The 19879-nt window shown below is 34.5% G+C and overlaps 1 protein-coding gene across 1 annotated transcript; it reads right to left on the reverse strand.

Annotated features, from left to right (window-relative positions):
* Positions 1-1765: 1765 nt before the first annotated feature.
* On the reverse strand, positions 1766-16922 carry LOC144966715 (uncharacterized). Its single transcript, XM_078903488.1, has 4 exons — positions 16726-16922; positions 9912-10079; positions 7138-7300; positions 1766-6391 (listed from the first exon to the last, which is right to left on the reverse strand). The coding sequence occupies exons 1-4, from the start codon at positions 16865-16867 to the stop codon at positions 6343-6345; spliced, it is 522 nt and encodes a 173-aa protein (XP_078759614.1). The 5' UTR covers positions 16868-16922; the 3' UTR covers positions 1766-6342.
* Positions 16923-19879: the final 2957 nt, after the last annotated feature.

Consider the following 19879-nt stretch of genomic DNA (forward strand, 5'->3'; position numbering starts at 1 on the left):
TTGTGACATGACAATTCACCGTACCGCTGAGCTACAAAGCCACACAAAGTTATGGTGTAACCCACTTGTCCTTAATGCCCTCTATTTATGCAATTTTCACAGTCAATAAACACAACATGGACATACTTCACTGCGTCCCCTCTAGACAAAGGTTCTAAGCAAGAGGCAGGGCAAAACTAAATAGTATCATTCCAGGGAAAGAGAGCTTTCAATTCATACAACAGCGCTTGCAACACTTTTTAAAGTCATATCAACGCCAATGAAGGAGAAGACAGAAAACACAGAGGGTAACTAGAAATTACTTGGTGCAGTCCAAGAAAACCCTGACAAATGTGGTTTGCTGCCCAAATTTGGAAATAATGGGTCGGAATTTACATGACAAAGAAAATTGATATTCAAATCAAAATTACAAATGTTATATATATTTGTTTTTCGCTCTTTGAAAAAAAATCGGTATTTATTCTCTCCAATAAAACATCAAAATTCAAACCAAGTTCCATCAGGTTTTTAGCTACAAAATAAGTCTTCCACATCTAAATTAATTCGACACAAAACTGATGAGACGTTAAGTCACAAATTATTATTTTTTTCAAGTTTTGAGATTTTGGATTTGCTGTAAAAGCCCCTTTTCTGAATGCTTTATAAATTGTTGATATATCTTTGTAATAGAAATTTGAATATTGGAAACAATTTGAGAGGAAATTAAGATTTCTGCTGGCAGTTAATTCATTTGATAAAAGCAGGGCATAGTTGACATGATTTTCCAGTACTGCACCACACATTTTTGCTAACGGTGCTTGAGAACAAGTAAGACAAAGCGATTTAGTTAGAGGAAAAATTACAAGTAGATTCCAACAACAATTATCTACCCCTGTGTCCAGCATCAAAATAAAGATCCGAAAAAGAGTGTATGAAACAGTTTCAGACAAAGCATGAAAGAATAATACAAGAAAAGATTTTTAAAAAACTCAATAAATCAGTCGTCCTCTTTTTGGGGGAAAGTAATTTTTTTTCTTGTATATTTCTTTCTTGCTTTGTCTTGCACTGTTTCATACTTTTCTCATATCTTTATCTTTCACCAGTACCCGCTCCCTAATTTCTCAATTTGATATGAGGCCAAAAACTTGGTCCACTTGGAACTCCAAACAACTTGGAGAGCTCAGACGATTTTTCAATACACAATAGATGATTAACATTTATCATTGAAAAATACATGCCTAAATCCAGCTGACTTCATTGCATAAAAGGATCCCAGTTAGGGCCTGAGCAAATCCAAATAATTTAATTCTAAGATCCAGTAGCTCTAATCTGCCCATGTGCCCAGCTTAAGGCCACAACGTCCTCACATAGAAGCGAGCTAGGATTCCCAGCACAATGGAGGCACTCAGATGGTTGTCAATGCGTAGATGATTTACCAAAAAAACAAATGTATCAATTCTATTAGTTAAAATACGCTTGCTTGCATCTGTCTTCCATAAAGCAAAGGATCCTAATTAGGGTCGGAAACATCCAACTAATCAAATTATAAGATAAGGAAAAGAGCTTCAGACTCAGAGAAAGAAAATGCAGACACAGGCACAGGCGGGAAAGAAGAGAGACTCTACCAGTAGTTCTAGTAGCCCTCTACAGCAACCCATGAGATGAGTAAAAACAAAAAAAACTGGCAAAAATATAAATAATTGATTCACACTAGAGGTTACAATAAATTAAATGTAGTCCTCATCCATACAATGCAAACGATTAGAAAAATAACAACAAAGTGAAATATTGTGATCTCGTGCGTTTATCTTCAAAAACAATGCATGAATTAATAAAAGAGTGACTTTTGAGAGAAATCTCAATAAAGGCCAGCATCAAAACAAGTGCATTTATCTGAAAAAACAATGCATGTGTTAATAAATTAGTGATTTTGAGATAAATCTCACTAAAGGCCAATATCAAAATTAACTATACATGAAAATCGACATTTAAAATGAGGTTGTCACAAGTAAAAGACAAGATTCATAAAAGTAAAAATTAAAAGATCTAACCCTCGATAGTATACTCCGTTTTTTGGGGTTTTTGTTTTTTTAAACTCAGTATGTGCAATGTTACCAAATAGCCATATTGTGTTCTTTTAAAAACACGGCAGTATAGGTATAATAAAACGGTTCATTTTTACTGTAAACCTGATATTGAAACGACCCTGAGCTTCAACGATTCAGGCTTCCAAACCCCCCGAGTCATCGATGCACGAATTCCATAACTATTATTACTGCTCTCTTAATGAAAATGGTAAAGGATTTTACCATGTCAGATTACAGCAAACGCTTGCCTTGTCCTGATAGCTCAACATATGACAATTCATAGTAAAATGTTGCTTTTGTCACCAACTTGTAAGTTATTCAGTAAAAAATGATTTATCTCACTGGAACACATTTGAAAATCGAGGGGGGTGGGGGGGGGGGGTGAAGCAATTATTAGAAGAATTCAAAGATGACACTTGCCACAGAATGCATAACATATCTCTTAAAATCCCTATTAAAATTATTGTCTTGCTCATTCAAAACGCACAAAGAAACTGCAAAAATTGAAATTTTTAACGGTACGAATGATATTTTTTCATAACCTGTAGTTTCTCCAATTACTTCTATGTTTATAACTATAGACCAACTCAATTTCATAAAGAGAGCAATGACACCAATTCAAGTGAAATCGAATCCAGGATTGATTTGCTTATGAAAGAATTTGGGAAATAATTTTGTGACAAGCATTCTCAAAGGCTTGAAATGTAATTTCTTCATACTAACCAACACAATATGTTATATGACTTCAGAAAGACGAGTCACATATTCGATGAATAGATGTTATGGAGAATGATATACATTCCAAAATAGAACCACAGCAGAAATAATTGTTCAATAATATCAGAGTTAAAGTGACAAGTGAGTTCAGAGAAGGGGATTAACTTTGTAAAAGATTTAAAAAAGGCAAATCAGCAAGGTTCCCAAATACGTTATTATGTTATTCCAATACAACAGAGTGGTTATTCCTAAAGGCCCCCTCCCACCCCACCACTCTCCCACTAAATAAACCTAAAAAAATCTTTATGAGCTTGTTCAATGACGCAAGGCTAACACTTACTGAAATCTCTTACCCAGATATATGAAATTCGATTGTGTTAGACATTTTCGCTCAGCACTGTTCTCCATGCATCTCAAAAGGAAGATTTTAAAATGGTAATTACCACTCAATCTTCATTAAAACCACTATTTCGCCAATCAAGCTTTCATAAACTGAATTCCAATCTCCTCTAACCCAATCAAATATGATTCTCTCCTATTATAAATCTGTATTAGAGACGTAACCAAGAGAGTGATGCGACATGGGCTTCATTCAAACTCTTCTTGTATTGCTGTCACTGCTCTCTTTGTTATTAGGTTTGAGTTTTTCGTTATACTTAGATAAAAGATAGGAGGCATATAGTTTAATCGCGATAGAACTAAAAAACTAAGGCTAACTCTCTCGATTCATCCTCATTGAAAATCGAACAAATTTTTGTTCAATTTTCCATGCCTATGAAATCGAGAGAGTTTAAGGTTTTAAATGTCCATCCTGACCACTCATTATACAGTTTTTTAATGATATACCACTATTACGAAATACAGCTGAGTCAGGACATATATACATTTGTATTCGAAAAATTTCAGATTCATGGCCCAAAAGTCAAAACATTACGATTTGCTTGGAGGTAAAGATGTAATTTGGCGAAAGAGATAATCGAACGAAAGCGACGACAGGGAGAGACAACTGAGGAAGTCCACCTGATTTCATTACATTGTTTAGGTCCCTATCCATGTCTATGCCTTGGTGTAATGATAACAATGTCTCTGCGACTTGGACATTGATTCCATATGAATCCCTTACAAAAAAAAAACCAGACTAGTCACAACACACCTATAATTGTGACCAACCAATTCAATCAGATAATATAATATCAGAATGAAGCAAAGTGAGGTTTAATTCAAAATGACTTGAAAATTGTGTTGTAAATAGACTATCTAAAAATATTTTATTCATTTTCACAAAAAAATTGGCATTTAAGTTAACCCCTATATAATAATATCAATTAAAGATGGTTGGACACATTTCGTATCTTTAATCCTAATTTCAAGAAAGAAAAAAAAAGGAAAAAGAAAGAGGGGGGGGGGGGGAGACAGCGTGGGCATTATTTGTAGTTACATCGGATGAAAGATTTCCACTTATTTTTCCCCTTTAAAAAAATCTTAATAATACTTGAGAACAAACAAGGTAATAGTCAACTTTTAAAAAGAAAGAGCATTGGTCAGTGAAATAGATAATACATTTTCCCCAGTTTTCTTTAAATGGAGAATAATAGTGCATCATGAATCTTAAAGATGAAAAAAAGAACCATTAGATATTCCGATTCAAAATAAATAACAGATTTGCAAAAACTTTAAATTTTAAAGGTGAAAAAGTAAGGCTATTGTCCAATCTCATGCTGTTTGGAAGACTGATTAAAAGAACAAATTCTACAATCTCTGGTTCTACATATGTCATTGTAATTATTATATCGTGTTTTTTTTTAACTCTATTAAAACTACATGATAAACTTTTAAACTAAAATGAGAAAAATATATTTTAAAAAACAATTAACTATTTTAACCAAAATAAAACGGATTTATGACAGCATTCACAAACCATATGGATTTGGGTAAATGTGCATATAAAATAAAACTATTGATAAGTTTCTAGAATTAAGAAACAGATATAGGTTAAATACAATATCAGTGCTGCATTTTCTTGAGAAAAAGGCATGTTTCACAGGGTGAAATTCTACATTCAAATAACATGCTGGAAATAAAACAGTTGCATTGTGCAGCTTTTAATCCAAACACAGCAGCAAAATTTCAGTTTACTTCATGTATTCTGGAGATATAATAGTTTATATCCCTTCATTCGTAATTTGTTATTTTGAAAATTATATCACTATATCGTTCGAAGCATGAAGGAAGATGGAAAAAAATCCGTCAATGAGGATAAAACAGGCACTTGCATTGTTGTGACCTCCTTCAAAACCTGCAGGAGAACAGCTCGGACAAAATGAATTGTCTTCCATTAAAAATCATGGATTTAAAGTAGAAAATAATGTTATCAGAGACAAACAGATTGCCAAATAATTTGAAAATAGGTTTTGGGACAAATATTAGTTTCGATTGTAAACAATAATCAAAAAGATTTTAATAATTTAAAAGATTTTAGACAAAGTATTTACATCAATATTACATGTTTGACAAAATAACACTTAACGCATATTATCTTTTAGTAAGTGCTAAACAACAAGTGGGCACGTGCATTTCGTGGAGTCTGGCACTTAAAACATATATTCATGGCATGGACATAAATATTGAAAACAAAAACAAGCTTAAAAATTCTAAAAAGAACAAAAGATTCAAGCTGATTGATCGAGCGTGCAAAACAGGTAGAAAGTGGTTTCAAAATCTGAAAAGTGTATAGTGTATGCCAGATAAAGCAGAAACCAGAGTAAGAACATAAAAGTACAGAAATGTGTTGTTGAAAGAAAAAACATTTTTCGTGAGAAATATCAATTGTTATTGATCATGTTTCTAATATTATTCCTTCTTGTAAGGTCGGTTTGGTATTTATAAAATCAATTTTTACAAAAGTTAAAATCCTTTATAAATATTCGTCTTTTCTCATTTCATTTGGAAAGATATATAAGTATATAGACGTCTAATGCTGAATTAACAAGGTGTTGAAAATAAATATTAAGAAAAATCAACTAATCGAGTATTTACATAAAATAAATTAATTACTCAATCTTTTAAATTCTAATTTTATCAATAAATTTAAAAAATTAAACAAATATGAAAGACTGAATGGAATGAAAAGATGATGGGAAATTCTCCTACTGAAGGTTAGAGAGGAATATTTACAAATATGAATAATAATGCTGAAAAGGCAAACACATTAGCATTTATCAGAAAAAAAAATATTTTATTCAATAATTGACCAAAAAAAATGTTTTCATTGTGTAAATTAATACTGGCGGTATTCGTAGAATACTGAAAAAGAAGAGACAGGTAAAGCAGAATAAAATCTAAAACAATCAAACATTTAAACGGTTTTATCCAGTAATTAATTCCATTTTTAAAACAAGACTCTCTTAACAGGAAAGACAGCAACAAAATATAAAATGCATTATTTTGTAAAATGTACGGGTCTACTATAATCATGACAATAGCTGGTACACAGTAATTCTATAAACGTTTTCTCTGTGTGTCATGAATACTTCAGCTATTTCAAAGGTCATTCTGACTCTCAGCAGTGCTTGAACTGACGATGTGTTTTGTGCATATCATCAACATATCTGTAGACAAAACAAACATAATAATATATAATTTTAATAATGGCCTGCATGACCCTGATTTAGACCAACGAATCCATCCCTTGCTCTACTTTTAATTCAGCTCGACATGGACTTAACGACAAGAGTTATATGAAATAAATGATAAATAGCAGAACGTATATGGCTCGTTTTAAATATAATTTTCTTTTAAGTTTTTATCAAATTGTATTCATGCAAGTCTAAAGAAGCATGATATAACAATAACATTAAGTGCAATAAAATTATAAAACTTCAACCGATTTTTGTTCTACTCTCTGCACTAAATCATACTTCTGGATAAAAGAAACAGATGGATTTAAAGTAATCTTAATTTTGAAAATAGACAAACGATATTCAATAATCATGAGTTTTTTCATCAACTATAGCAAAAATCATTCCGCGTCAAATGAGATAAATCTATTAAACCAAATGGATATTTCAGCTTGTGCAGTTAGGGAGTTGAACATGTGGTATGCAGCATTACAAGAGCTTTGATGGTGGATTTTTCGCCCAAGTCTCTTTATGAATTCAGAAAACTTGTTTTACTATCGATTATGTTCATCGTTATGCAGACGACACAACATGGATACTAGGCTCTCCAGAGGTATCTTCAAAAATGTGTTTACTTGACAGCAAAAAATATAAACGCCATGGTCATCATGGCCTTCAATGCAAAACCTTTCTTTTTTTTAAAAAGAAGACAAAATCATTTTGACAATGCCATTTACCTTGTCATACAGCTGTTGACATGCGGAAATCTTGAGCCAGGCCTCTGTATCTGCAAAGGAGGAGCGCATCCTGCTGTGCCCCAATTTGGTGGATCAATCCGTGCAATATTGTGGTAGGATGGTAGAATTTGTCTCAGCGTTGACCATTCTTCACTTCTTGAACCTATCAAAATTTACAAGACCAAGACATAAAAATCAGATATTGTAATACCATTATGTCAACTCCAGTAAATGAATTTTGACCATGTGGTAGGGATCATTTTAAAGTACAGTTCTCAAAGGGGAAAAAACAAATTTTTTCAGCACACAGTGCGCAGTGATGTCACTCCTACAACCAACTAGAATTGCATTTATGTATCATTCATATTAAGTGCAGCGTGCACTTAGAAAATTGAGTCAAAAGGGTGACATTGATTCTTATAAACACATTGAAGAAAATATGGACAGTGAAATGAAACTACCATATCAATAATCCTCATCGTAAAGAGTACAAAGTGGTTCAACAGGGTCAACATGAATTCAATGAAACAATTGATCACATTGCATCAATGATTGCATGGGAAGTTGAGAAAGCGTGTGTCTTACTTCAATTTGCATTTTTTAAAAGGATATTAATAGGATTGAGGTCTAGAGCGGGGTGGAGGTGCATGTTTGTTATGGTTGTATTCGCTTAATTGGACAAATGGTGAGTCCTTTATCCAGTTCTCTCTGTTTTAACTTCCTATCTGCTCGCTCAGCAACAAATGGATTGTTATATCTCTTTAGAAACCAAAAAAGTGAAGGCAAAATATAAAGATATTGATCAAATTAGGATACTGACAGAGGATAAAATCCCAATAATTATTGTAGGGAAATACTGAACATCTGTTTCTGACCTCTGACTACCTTTATCTTTTTTAAAAATTGCATTTCAATTTGAACACTCATAATAAGAATATAAAATTATCAACTGATATGTAATTTGAGAATGTGCAAAAATACTTTTTGTTGCTTTGTGGTCTTATGGTATGACAGTAACCTTCTGACTTGTAGGTCCCTTGTTCTCAACCCGCTATGGGCAGTGTAAAGCTGACTCTTTGGAAAAGAATCTTTACTCACTTTCTCTCACTTCTTAATCAGGTGCAAAGTGATTACCTGGCCAGTAACAGCATTGTCTCTGTTGAAAAGATTCTAATAGCGCCTAACAGGTGTCATTTCTCGTCCTTGCGGGTGTTAGTGTTGGCTTGGGACTTCTTGTAAAGCTCTTCAAACATATTAAATTGATATTGCACTATATAAAGGCTCAATATTTTTTAATATATATTTAAGGGCTCAGAATGTTGGAAGACAACAAATACAATAGAATAGAAACTAGAAGTGTTCCAGGCCAAATGTCTTAAGAATCTGCTGGTCCAATGTCACTAGAAATGAGGATCTCTTACAGAAAACTGTGATAGGCACACTTACAGACACCATCAGAACCAGACATTGGCTCAGTCGTGCAGGATGCCAGTGGACAGTATCGGGAGAACAGTGTTAAACTGGACTATACAAGGGAAAAGGAACCGAGGTAGACCGAAGAAAACTCGGAGAAGAACTTTACAGAGAGAACTAAAAGCACAGGGCCTACAGACCACAACTCATGCAGCAAAAGACCAAGAACATTGGTGATCTCTTGCTGTTGCCTTATAACAATAACAATAATAATAATAATAATAATAATAATAATAATAATAATAATAATAATAATAATAATAATAATAATAATAATAATAATAATAAATGTACATTTATATAGCGCTTATGCCGAAGCTTCGAAGCGCTTCACATTGACCATCAGTAAAAAACATTACACACTGCAGATTCGGACATATGAACAAAAGCTCACACGCATCCAATTACACACACACACATCCATATACACACTGTACATAAATATATTACTCACACACACACACACACATATATATATATATATATATATATATATATATATATATATATATATATATTATATTATATATATATATATATATATATATATATATATATATATTGTGATATATTATATATATATATATATATATATATATATATATATATATATATATATATATATATATATATATATTATATATATTACAATACACACAATCATACACACACAAACACATCGTATACACGTACACACTAAATATACATACATGCATATAACATATATACACACACTAACACACACACAATTAACTAAATGTATACACGAGCGCACACACACTCACATACATACATACAAACACACACGCACGCACTCACACACATATGCACTTTGCCATAATTCCTGGCATAATCTAATTTAAATACTTCCCAAAGTGATAGGTTTTCAGTTTATTTTTGAATTTATCTACGCTGCTTTCAAGTCTGACTGACAGTGGGAGTGAATTCCAAGTGATGGGACCTACTTTACTGAATGATCTGTTGCCAAAACGTTTAAGATTAGTTTTTGGAATTTGAAGGTGATACAATTTTGAGGACCTGAGATTTCGAGTGGGGTTGTAGGGCACCATCAAGTCCTGAATGTAGGCAGGGCTTCGTGAATTGATGGCATCAAAACAAAGCAGAGCAATTTTATGCACCCGATTATGCAGAGAAGCATGAGTGAATGAGTGATATAGTAAAAAGGAAAATTGGAAGTGCTAAATATTCCATTATAAAATATGAACTGACAAGTTTTGAACAGAAATCAAATAGAAAATTTACGTAGCATTTTGATACGCAGAGGTACTACTATAACTTACTTGGGTGAGAAACATAGAAAAAACTCAGAGACCTCTCTGGTGATCGGTTAAAGCTTGCCAAAGGCGGATCTGACACAGGCACCCAATGATTTTCAGTTGACTGAAGTTGTGATATTCTATTGGGAACAACATGTTTGTGTCTTGGGACTGGAGCTATAACACGCTCATCTGGAAACAAATGATGGTTATAATTTTTTATTGGTTGCAATTTAAAAAATAAATAAATAAATATTTTTTAAAAATAGATAGATAGATAAAAAAATAAATGGATAGATAGTTAGTAGAGATAGATAGATAAATAGATAGATAGATATATAGATAGATAGATAGATAGATAGATAGATAGATAGATAGATAGGTAGATAGATAGATAGATAGATAGATAGATAGATAGATAGATAGATAGATAGATAGATAGATAGATAGATAGATAGATAGATGCGACTATGTGGTCTTGTGGTATGACACTCGCTTTCGGATCGGAAGGTCCTGGGTTCGAGCTTCGCGCTCGGCACATAGTTGAGTCCTTGGAAAAGGCTCTTTACTCACTTTCTCTCACCGTACTCAGGGTAAAATGAGTACATGGCCGTTAACAGCGTTGTCTTTGTCCGAAAAATTGTAATATCGCCAAACAGGCGGCATGTCCCATCCTACATGTTAAATGTTGCTGTTGACCAGGGACCCCTTGTAAAGCGCTTTGAGCACATTTAGTGGATATTGCGCTATATAAAGCTCAATTTATTTATTATTATTATATTATTATTATAGATAGATAGATAGATAGATAGATAGATAGATAGATAGATAGATAGATAGATAGATAGATAGATAGATAGATAGATAGATAGATAGATAGAAAGATAGATAGATACAGTAAATCTCAGATATAACAGGGATAGTGGACTAGCAAAATCCCCATTGTAGCCGTCCCATTATATCCTGCATATAGTATTTGAAGGGAAGCAATACTGAGGTAAATCAAAAATGCAAGAAATACATTTCGAGTTATCTCCCTAAGAAAATAAACCAGACAACGTGACTGTGACTTCCATCCCTTTAACTCCCCTCCCCCCAATTCATCACATCTCACCCTATCTTCCCCTTACTTAAAGATACAAGGACCAATGCATGCAGTGGTTAATTCTACCTTCTCCTCCTCCTCCTCCTCCTTCTTCTTCTTCTTCATCTTCTTCTTCTTCTTCTTCTTCTTCTTCTTCTTCTTCTTCTTCTTCTTCTTCTTCTTCTTCTTCTTCTTCTTCTTCTTCTTCTTCTTCTTTCTTCTTCTTTTCTTCTTCTTTTCTTCTTCTTTCTTCTTCTTCTTCTTTCTTTTTCTTTTTTCTTCTTCTTCTTTCTTCTTCTTCTTTCTCTTTTCTTCTTCTTTCTTTTCTTTCTTCTTTCTTTTTTCTTCTTCTTCTTCTTCTTCTTCTTCTTTCTTCTTCTTCTTCTTCTTTTTCTTCTTCTTCTTCTTCCTTCTTCTTTTCTTTCTTCTTCTTCTTCTTCTTCTTTCTTCTTCTTTCTTCTTCTCTTCTTTCTTCTTTTCTTCTTCTTCTTCTTCTTCTTCCTTCTTCTTCTTCTTCTTCTTTCTTACTTCTTCTTCTTCTTCTTCTTTCTTCTTCTTCTTCTTCTTCTTCTTCTTCTTCTTTCTTCTTCTTCTTCTTCTTCTTCTTCTTCTTCTTCTTCTTTTCTTCTTCTTCTTCTTCTTCTTCTTCTTCTTCTTCTTTCTTCTTCTTTTTTCTTCTTCTTCTTCTTCTTCTTCTTCTTTTTCCCTTCTTCTTCTTCTTCTTCTTCTTCTTTCTTCTTCTTCTTCTTCTTCTTCTTCTTCTTCTTCTTCTCTTCTTCTTTTCTTCTTCTTCTTCTTCTTCCAACTTTCAAGTTTTTTTTGATTTAAGCTTACATTTTTGCCTGTTCTTTTCTATCTGTTGTTTTAGGGTCTCATCAATCTTCTTCTTCTTGAATGTAGTCAGGGCTTCTTGTAATTGTATTGCTTCTACTAGCAGCAATTTTTATGCCCTCGATTATGCGAATCTGATGTTGTTATTTGTTTTATAAGGACTTGACGTGTCTATATTTCCATTTTACTATATTGATACTACATTTTTGATCAGTAATCACTTAGAATATTTTATCTTATCATTTTTGATACGCTCAAGTCTTCTATCTTATCTTGGTCTGAAACTTGAAAATCTTCTTCCTCTCTTGCTATTCGTTCTTTACTTTCTTCTTGCTATCGTCTCTCCTAGGCACCATCTTTTCTATTTGTCTGATTTGTTTTCTATTGGTTTACAACATGTTCTTCCTTGCTGAGCTATAACACTCTTCTCTGGATCAATGTGTTTATTTTTTCATTGTTCATTTAAACTTACTTAAATTATTTTTTTTAACTTTTGATATAGTTATCAATATCTTGATAGCTTTTTAGTACGGATAACTAGATTATTTTAGATGATATATGTTTTCATAGTAGTTTAGATACTGTAGTTCGTTATATGACTATATGTTTAGTAGTTAGTCGTTTATGCTTAGTTCGATTCTATTCATAGCTTCATAGATCTTAGTTCGATGATATTGATATATTCGTCTATTGTTCTTGTGGTTTTCATTTTCGCTTTCGATCGTCTGGTTCTGTTCGTTCTTCTCGCTTCTTCCATCGTTTGGTCCTTAAGGCTTCTTCTCTCCTTTCTCTCTCTGTCTCGTCTTCTTACATGTACATGCGTTAACAGCGTTTCTTGTCTTAAACTTTGTATATCGCCATACATGCGATGTCCATTACTTTAAGTTGCTGTTGACGGCCTTGTAACGCTTTGAGCACATTAGTGTATTCTATTAAGTCAATTTATTTATTTCTTTTTATTTTTATTGATAGATCGATTTTGTTAGATGTATAATAATATAGTATAGATAGTTAGATAGCATATCTTAGTAGATATTTTTTGTATTAGATTTCTAATCTGATCTTAGTACTAGCAAAGTCTTCTTTAATCTTCATTCAAGTGGTTTTTCTGTGTCTTACTTCAAAATCCCCATTTTACCTCCATTATATCCTGCATATATATTTGAAGGATAGCAAAATTCTGGGTTATCAATAAATGCTTCGAAATACTTTCGGTTATCTCTCCTTGAGAAATACCATTGTCACGTGACTGTGACTTCTCTTCCCTTTAATTCCCCTCCTCCCATTCTCTATCTCACCCTTCTTCCCTTACTTCAATACTAGACCAATGATCAGTGTTAATTTACCTTCTCTTCTCTTCCTTCTTCTTCTTCTTCTTCATCTTCTTCTTCTTCTTCTTCTTCTTCTTCTTCTTCTTCTTCTTCTTCTTCTTCTTCTTCTTCTTCTTCTTCTTCTTCTTCTTCTTCTTCTTCTTCTTCTTGTGGAATCCTCCAATATTGTTGAGGATCACTCCACAGTTTGTAGGGTATTACACTGTTAACTTGTTAAAACACTGCACATAATGCTAATTAAAAAATATATAGATTAAAAGTCACGATGTGATCTCTAGCAATCACGTGAAGGCATATTGGCAACTGTTTTCAGCCATGTCAGCTGGGAGGCTATTCCACAGGGAAGGGAAAAACGATTACAGGTGGGCGTCTTTTTTTATGTTGGTATGGTTACTCTTGCTGCATGTCCCATTGTTGTTCTTGTGCCGATGTCGTTTGGAAGTTTAAGGCATGACTTTTTGTGGTAGATATTGTGGAACAATTTAATTTTATCTATTTTTCTTCTCTTTTCCAGAGGTTCAAGGCCAATCCGTTGTGTTATTCAGATGAACTTGAGAAAGAATTGTATATGTTTGCGATGCGTCTTGCTGTTTTTCTTTGGATGTTTTCTAAAGTGACGATGTTTTTCTTTGTGTATGGGTTCCAAATTGGGCTGACATACTCCAAAATTGATCTAACAATTGTTTAAAAAGCAAGAGTTTGAGTTGAAATAGTCTTCAACAGTCATAACGTCACTTCCTTCCTAATGACGCATGGTAACTTAGTAACACTGGCTCTAAACTATCAGAACAATGGCGGACGCCGTATGAAATATTTCTCCGGCGAGCTTAAACGCGTATCCAGAGGAAAAAAAACCCATCAATTTGATCATGTTTTGACTTTTACACATTCTGATCACAAGGCATATGAAAAGGGAATGAAAAGTTCTAGCCAGCATGAAGAATAAAAAGTAATGATTTTCTTTGTTTAGAACCAAGATGGCCGCCGTTGCCAGGCGCGTGACATCAGACTACTGAATCCAATTGGGCATCTTTTTAAATCGAGGGTGGTGTAAATGATTGTTTGATTTGCCTTTGAAGCCAAGTGACATTTGTGGTCGTTCCATTTAAGGTTTTTAGCAAACTCAATGCCAAGGTATTTTGCTGTCTTTACATGTCTCCAGTTGGTATTCAAATGTAATCAGTGCTTTCTTATTTGTAATGGCTAGAACATTTCACTTTGATACATTGAATTCCATTTGATTTATCATTTCCCATTCTTGTAGTTTAGCTAGATCGTCATTTAGTGTTTTGCTGTCATCTGTTGTTCTTATCTGATTATATAATGCTGTGTCATCAGCGAAGAGATGCACCTTTGACCTAATACCTCGTGGAAGATCATTTATGTACACTAAAAATAGGATGGGCCCAAGGACTGAGCCCTGAGGTACAAATGATGTCACCATCCCGATAGTGGAAGTCTCACCGTCGACAAGAAGTTGTTGGGTGTGATTGTCCAGAAACACTGCAATCCATTGTAAGGTATTGTTCCCGATGCCGACATCATACAATTTCTGGATTAGCCGGTGGGGAGGAACCTTGTTGAAGGCCTTGGCAAAGTCCAGTAGCACCAGATCAATTTGACCTTTGTCAATAGCGACTGACGGATCATGTGTTAATGATATAAGTTGTGTTTGAAATGAGCGGTGCTTTTTAAATCTGTGCTGTTCATCACAAAAAAAAACTGTCTCTTTCAAGACATTCAGTTATTGAGGATCTCATTATGTTACAGCAGATGCAAGTTAATGAAATGGGACTTTAGTTTTGAGCTCTGCTTCTATCACCTGTCTTGTCGATGGGTTGGACAAGAGAACGCTTCCAAACAATTGGTATGTCTCCCATTCCAACCTTGTCAATGGCAGCTACTCAAACACTACTAAGTGCACTTCAAAACTCAAATGGTGCACCGTCCTAGCCTAAGGTTTCACATAAAGCTCATCACCATCTCACTTCTAATTGGGCATAGTTACCTAATCAGTGATGCACACCCCTTGCTCTAACATATTAATTAAGCCTACGTGTTATCAACATATGTTCATCAGTCAGTCACACGCATCTCACTAGTCCTTGTGGATATGCTAAACAAAGTACACAGAGAGATGTCGATAGTAAACACAATAATTGCAATTCGCCCACTTCCACCCCATCTCTGTTCCCTATAGTCATAGTGTCATGTGTGCCTTCCTCTTTTCTTCTTGAATAGGAAGTTTTTCTCAACTGGGTACTTAACTCGCAACTCACACCCCCATTGTAGCCGTGTTCCAAGAAATATTACCCCGTTATAGCCGTGTATGATTTCTATGATTTCTAAGAACAGGGATTTATAAATTTCCTGTTGTAGCCGAGATCCCATTGTAACAAGGGCCATTGTACACGAGCTGTACTGTAGATAGATTGATAGATAGATAGATAGATAGATAGATAGATAGATAGATAGATAGATAGATAGATAGATAGATAGATAGATAGATAGATAGATAGATACATACATACATAGATACATAGATAAACAGATAGATGGATAGAAAAATACAGGGTGACCCAAAAAGATACGTACCCATGAAAATTTCAATTATGGTTTTGATTAAAAAGCTATTTATTTCAAATTACGACCACATATTATTCAGTTTATGGAAGACCATTCACCAGAGTTTCAGCTATTTCTATCAATTTTTAGTCAATTTATGGCTTTCCCAAGATGTGTTCCAAAGTGAGTAGAAAAGTGCCAGAAGACAATAGAGAATACTCAATGTCTCAATCGTTTCTATGTTATATGTTTGTGTTGAGAATATTGGCTATTAAGCTTAACTGCTGGCCAGGTAACTTCGCGATGGTTGTGTGTTGAACCCGCGGTCTCAAGAAGTCGGTGAGAGAGAGCTCTAGAAATGATTGACTTGAGTTTGATACAAATATTTTTGTGTTCGTGGATAGCTCATACGGTAGAGTCACGCTCTCACCGGCCAGGTGGAGTTGTCGTACCAATAAGGTCGCGGGTTCAAACCCCACCACCGCCGCGAAAAAAATTTATTCTCTATTGTCTTCTGGCACTTTTCTACTCACTTCATTTCTTGTTGTTACCAACATAAGTGCCTGCTCCACTCATTTTCGTAAGTTGTAAGTTTGTTAATTTAACCTAACTAGCAAATCAATTTGAGTAAGTGCCGAGAGAGTGTGAGGAGATTTTCTTTAGTAATAACAAGAAAACAGTTCACAAGGACAATTCAATTTAGGAATAATAACAAACTACCAGAACTATAGAACACACCTATAAGACTTAGTAGATACTCTAATTAAGACAACAAATAATATGTTTCCTACAGCCACAATCACACGATCATCACGACACCCTTCCTCGCCCCTCTCTCTCTCTCTCTCTCTCTCTCTCTCTCTCTCTCTCTCTCTCTCTCTCTCTCTCTCTCTCTCTCTCTCTCTCTCTATGTACTTTGTAGCTAGCTACTTTGTTGTTTGCTATTGTTGATCTGCACTGCTGCTCTCGATGGAATTGGAACTCTAACTCTCTAACAAACGTGAACAAATAATGTAATCTAACTTGCCTTTCGGATTGTATCTTTGTGTCACCCATACTGTCTCTGCCTGATGAGGTCTCCTTTTGAGGTTGGTATCCTCTCTATCTTTCAAATAGCGAGAATACTGCAATTTGTAAGATCCAAATGCACCAAGGCAAGTTGCCGCCATTTTGGTTGTCAAGTGTAAATTACCTTTGGTCGGCAGGGACAGCTGACATCCTGTTTCATTTATTTTCTAAAAAGTATCAAACGAAAAAAAAAACAACACAAAACAAATAAAAATATAATTTAATTTGTGAAAGAAATTAATATTTACAAAAAAGAGTGTGAGCAGGCACTGGTATGAGATACAGATCTGATAACGTAAATAGGCCCAGACAAAGTCCAGACAAAACACTTTTTCTGATCCATATAACGTGTTGACTGTCGTTCAAAAATGAAAGAAGATAAAATACGAAAAATGATATGTCAAAAACATAACAAAAAAATAAAACAAGCAAAAAGAGCTAGATGCGCATATTAAAAATAAAAAGATACAATTTAAAATAAATTAAACAATCAAAATAGAAACAAACAAATAAACTGAAAAAAAATAGAGAACAATATATATATATATATATGTATATATATATATATATATATATATATATATATATATATATATATAAAATATAAATTATATATATATAACGGAAAACCACGTAAAAACAAAATAATTTAAGAAATTAAAAAAATTAGCGAGGCCTATTCTTATATCAGATCTAGACAATTTTTAAATAGATCATTCAATCGAATTCACTATCGCCGTTTTTCCGCTTCACCAACATGTACATTTCTTCGGTTTAACCATTCTGGATTCGCTTTACACTGTTTCATTATAATATTGTCGTCGCACTCAACAAACAATTTTTTAGGCACTTCTCCTGGCGTCGATGGCCATGCTGTGCCGCTTTTATAAAAGCCAAGCGATGTTAAAAGTGACGGGGACATATTGGTGAAAATCATTACAGAACCATTGCTCTGACATTTGGTTCTTGGGTAAGTCTCTTCACATACAATGCATCAATCGATTCAGTTAAAAATGAGTATACCTGACCATAATATGCAATGACGAATATGTAGTCTAGGAGCCCAATGTTGTAAACAAAAAGAGATGACACAATTGAAACTGGTGGGAAGCAGAGAGAGAGAGAAAAAAAAAAAGACTTATGCATGGATATAACGGGACTCGGCTACTACGGTTTTTTTGTGTGTTTTTTTTTTTTTGTTGTACCTGAGTTCCACTGTATGGAACAGATGTAGATTTCAAGAGCACACCATCAATGTACTTAGTTTGAGATCACTTAAAAGTCCCATCCAGACACCAGCACAGGATCCCATTAAGAGGAACACAAAGAAATGTTTACAAGATACATATGTTCGAAATAAAACAAAAAATATAACCATCAATACATAAGAGAGAGAGAGAGAGAGAGAGAGAGAGAGAGAGAGAGAGAGAGAGAGAGAGAGAGAGAGAGAGAGAGAGAGAGAGAGAGAGAGAGAGAGAGAGAGAGAGAGAGAGAGAGAGAGATGATTTACAAGAAAATAATTATCACCTCCCCAAAACTAACACAATGCACAATCACAATACATTTGATTGTTTTCCCCTCAGCCAGGACAAGGACCAGGACAAAACCAAGTAATATCATTCAAAGACAAAGACAGAAGGCAACAGAAACTAGATATAGGGGGATAGAAGACACAGCAAGTGACCTCCTGCTCACCATGAGAGGTCAAAAACTCCATCCCGAGAGAGAGAGAGAGAGAGAGAGAGAGAGAGAGAGAGAGAGAGAGAGAGAGAGAGAGAGAGAGAGAGAGAGAGAGAGAGAACTTGACGAGCGACCTAGTCATGTTTCTAGACTTTCTGAATTGCACGCGAAGCACATGAGAATAATATAACCCTTGGAAATGCGTCTAGGCGTAAAGTTCTTATACGTTAGTCGTACCTTTTCAAGGTCCCTCTATGTCGATAATCATTCATACCTGACTCACCGTGTCAAACAGGTATCAATTAGTCGGGGTAACCCATTGACTTAGAAAGGGTGACAAAACACGATTTGAAGTAAAAATAAATGGCCAAGAATGTTATAGTTATAAAGCACTTTTAGAACATTTAGTGGATATCGTACTATAACAAAATCCGGATGTGATGAGTAAAAAAGAACGGGTTTTGATTCTGTTTTTAAGGGTTTTACGGGCTTGAAACATATAATCTCCCAAAGCTCTGTTTTCCTCCCAGCCAAAGACCTCGGCCAGGGCAAAACCAAGTATGTAATCTCATTCCAAGACAAAAACAGAAAGCAAGTTGGAAAACAGATATAGGAGGATAGAAGACACAAGCAAGTGACCTCCCTGCCCACTATATGGGTTGACAAAAACAAAACAAAACAAACCCACATTATGTTTGTTTATGTTTTTAAGGGTTTTACGGCGCTTGCAAAACATTCAGGTCATATCAGCGCCAGTAAAAAGGAAGAAAATGGGAGAATAAAAAGTTCTAGAATTACAATTAATGCAAGAAAAGGTAAGCCAAAGGGGAATTGGTTCAAACAGGAAACAGATGTAGATTCCAAGAGCACACTATCAAAGTACTTAGTTTGAGATCACCTAAAAGTTTCATCCGGATACAAGCACAGGTCGCTAATAAGGGAATACACTCAAACTTTTACAAATCATATACATGTAGTATGTAATCGAAGCATAATACAGTGCATGACAGAGAGATGATTTACAAGGTAAAAAATATCATCCCCCAAAAATATCTATACATTTGACTGTTTCCCTCTCAGCAAGGGCATCGGGCCAGGGTCAGGACAAAACCAAGTAATCTCATTCTAGGACAAAGACGGAAAGCAAGATGGAAAAGAGATATAGGGGGATAGAAGACACAGTACCTCCCTTCCCTCTGTGGGAGAAACCCACATTATATGAAAAACAACAAGATATGAAGTGATAGAAAAGTGCAGAAGACAATAGAGAAATAAAATTTTTCGCGGCGGTGGTGGGGTTCGAACCTGCGACTTATTGGTCGACAACTCCGCCTGCAGTGGAGCGTGGCTCTACCGTGTGAGCTATCAACGAACACAAAAATATTCGTTTCAAACTCAAAGTCATTATAGATCCCTCTCTCACCCATTCTTGA

This window comes from Berghia stephanieae, chromosome 1 (genome assembly GCF_034508935.2).
Source record: "Berghia stephanieae isolate SIO BIC M18660-M18661 chromosome 1, UCSD_Bste_1.3, whole genome shotgun sequence".
Taxonomy (NCBI): Eukaryota; Metazoa; Mollusca; class Gastropoda; order Nudibranchia; family Aeolidiidae; genus Berghia; species Berghia stephanieae.